Below are 2,029 nucleotides of genomic sequence, written 5' to 3' on the forward strand. Positions count from 1 at the left end.
GGTTAAATGCAGAGCACAAATTTCGTCATTGTGTGGAAACATACACTGATGACAAATAAAGCACATTTCCCACAATGCTTTGTGTCTGCTTACGTAGCAGGAAGGCAATAGCAAAAACAGTAAACGTTTGTAATCCATACTAAAATTTTGTATGTATTGATTTATTTTACTTTACAATCGGAGCTCCTTTAAAAAAAAAGTTTAAACGCTGGAGCTCAATACTTGACGTAATTGGTCGAAGCAATCCGCCAACAGGGTTAGACTGACATCTTGTGGTCAACTAGAGCAACTACATGGAAAACTTTCGTTTCCCGTCACAAATCAAATCCGTCATGTACCCAGAATGCATCGCTTCAGTTTTCCAATAAACAGTTTTAAAATTGCTTTATTGACGCTTCTTTAATGAAAAATCTACAACAAACAAAAGAAAAAGAATCAGCTGAACTAGCAATCCTCAACAACTTTTTAATTTTTACACCAGGAGCTAAAGGTCTGTTTCAGTAAATCACATCCCCAGCAGTCGACGCTTGTAGGATTAAGCTGTACAAGGGTTCACACACCACTAGTTGGCAGTGTTGTACATATACTGTATTGTASATGAATTGTTGCCAGCTAGTAAGTGTCAAATTAAACTTGCGCTTTAAAATTAGCTTCCACTAATTTTTCCACGGCATAAGCGTTGTTGAAGTTGCGGACCTAAATATTTTCATAAGCGCTTTAGAAAGTCCGGAGCTAATTTTTGGGTTAGCACTGCCCATCACTGCATATTTGCATACAAATGGGATATCTGTTGTGGGTATAAAAACAAACAAACAAAAGAACAACAAAATATTCTGTTATGTTTGGTCACATTTTCAAAGAGGCACTGCAGAGGGACCAAAAGCCACATGTGGCCCCAGAGCCACAGGTTGCAGACCCCTGGTATACATGGTCAGAGCAGCTCAGATCTGATGTAGAATTGTAAGATTTTTTGGGGCACAAAATATTTCAACATGGGCTTTAGGTAAACTATGAGAGGTTTTAAACTAGGCTGTTGTTGTTTTTTACTTATAGCTTTAAATGCTAGTCTGATAATGGCAAACATACTTCAAGTTTTAGATTAATCTGTTAATTTTCTTTATTAAACATGTTTTCAGACTTTTGCTCTGTTTGTTTCCTAAGAAGCCAAATAATTATTGAACTAACAAAGCATATTTTTGTGTTTGTTGTCACACAGAGGTTGAGAAGGCCATCGTCATTGAGTGGGATGAAGTGCATGGAACCCTGCGCAACATGAGTTACCAGAAGAGAAAACTGCTAGTGACTGTACCAGGCTTTTACTACGTTTACGCCAAAACCTGCTTCCGCTACTACAACCTGGGAGGACTAGAAGAGATGCCTGCGGTTGATGTTAGTAACGCTCAACTCATCCAGTATGTCTACCACGAGAGCTTCAAGCAGAACAGCAAAGCTGGGCTCCTGATGAAAACGGGCAGCACCATGCGCTGGAACAACACCAGCTACAACATGTACTGTGCCCAGCAGGGCCGAGTGGTTTACCTGGACAAGGGAGACGCCTTGTTTGTCAACGTGTCCAATGCTTGGATGCTGGACAAGGAGGCAGAAGGGACATACTTTGGGGCCATAAAGTTTGGGAACTGAAACACGCGGATGCTACTGAACATTTTGAAACACCACAGAACCACTGTTAGTAATATGCAATGTTGAAAAAGTTTGTTTTTTATTCCACATGTGGGTTTTGTTATTTTATGTTGCTCTTCATCAAACAGCCCTGGAGTTTTATATGAGAAAAACAAATGAAAAAGATAATTACCTGTTTTAAATCCAATCTTTCTACTTTCCCACAGAGCTCTCAATTGTATCCAAATCTAACACATTCTCACTCCCGACTCGTCAACATATTGACCCTTTTACAAAGTTCCCTCTGCGTCTTATTTTGTTGGGTCAGGTGACCCCCTCGCGTCAGTCCTTGCTGCCTGCAGCTTTTCCAGGTTGCACCACCAGGGGTCTTTGGGTCAGGGGTCTGAGG

General features: G+C 40.5%; 1 protein-coding gene across 1 annotated transcript in view; it reads left to right on the forward strand.

The window, feature by feature from the left end:
- tnfsf11 (TNF superfamily member 11) overlaps window positions 1-2,023 on the forward strand; it is a 13,382-nt gene extending 11,359 nt beyond the window's left edge. The window contains exon 4 of the mRNA XM_013999930.1: window positions 1,217-2,023. Coding sequence (XP_013855384.1) covers window positions 1,217-1,641 — 425 coding nt within the window. The 3' untranslated portion in view covers window positions 1,642-2,023. The remainder of the gene's footprint in view (window positions 1-1,216) is intronic.
- The last annotated feature ends 6 nt before the right edge of the window (window positions 2,024-2,029 follow it).

The sequence above is a fragment of the Austrofundulus limnaeus genome, unplaced genomic scaffold (genome assembly GCF_001266775.1).
Source record: "Austrofundulus limnaeus strain Quisiro unplaced genomic scaffold, Austrofundulus_limnaeus-1.0 Scaffold2572, whole genome shotgun sequence".
Taxonomy (NCBI): Eukaryota; Metazoa; Chordata; class Actinopteri; order Cyprinodontiformes; family Rivulidae; genus Austrofundulus; species Austrofundulus limnaeus.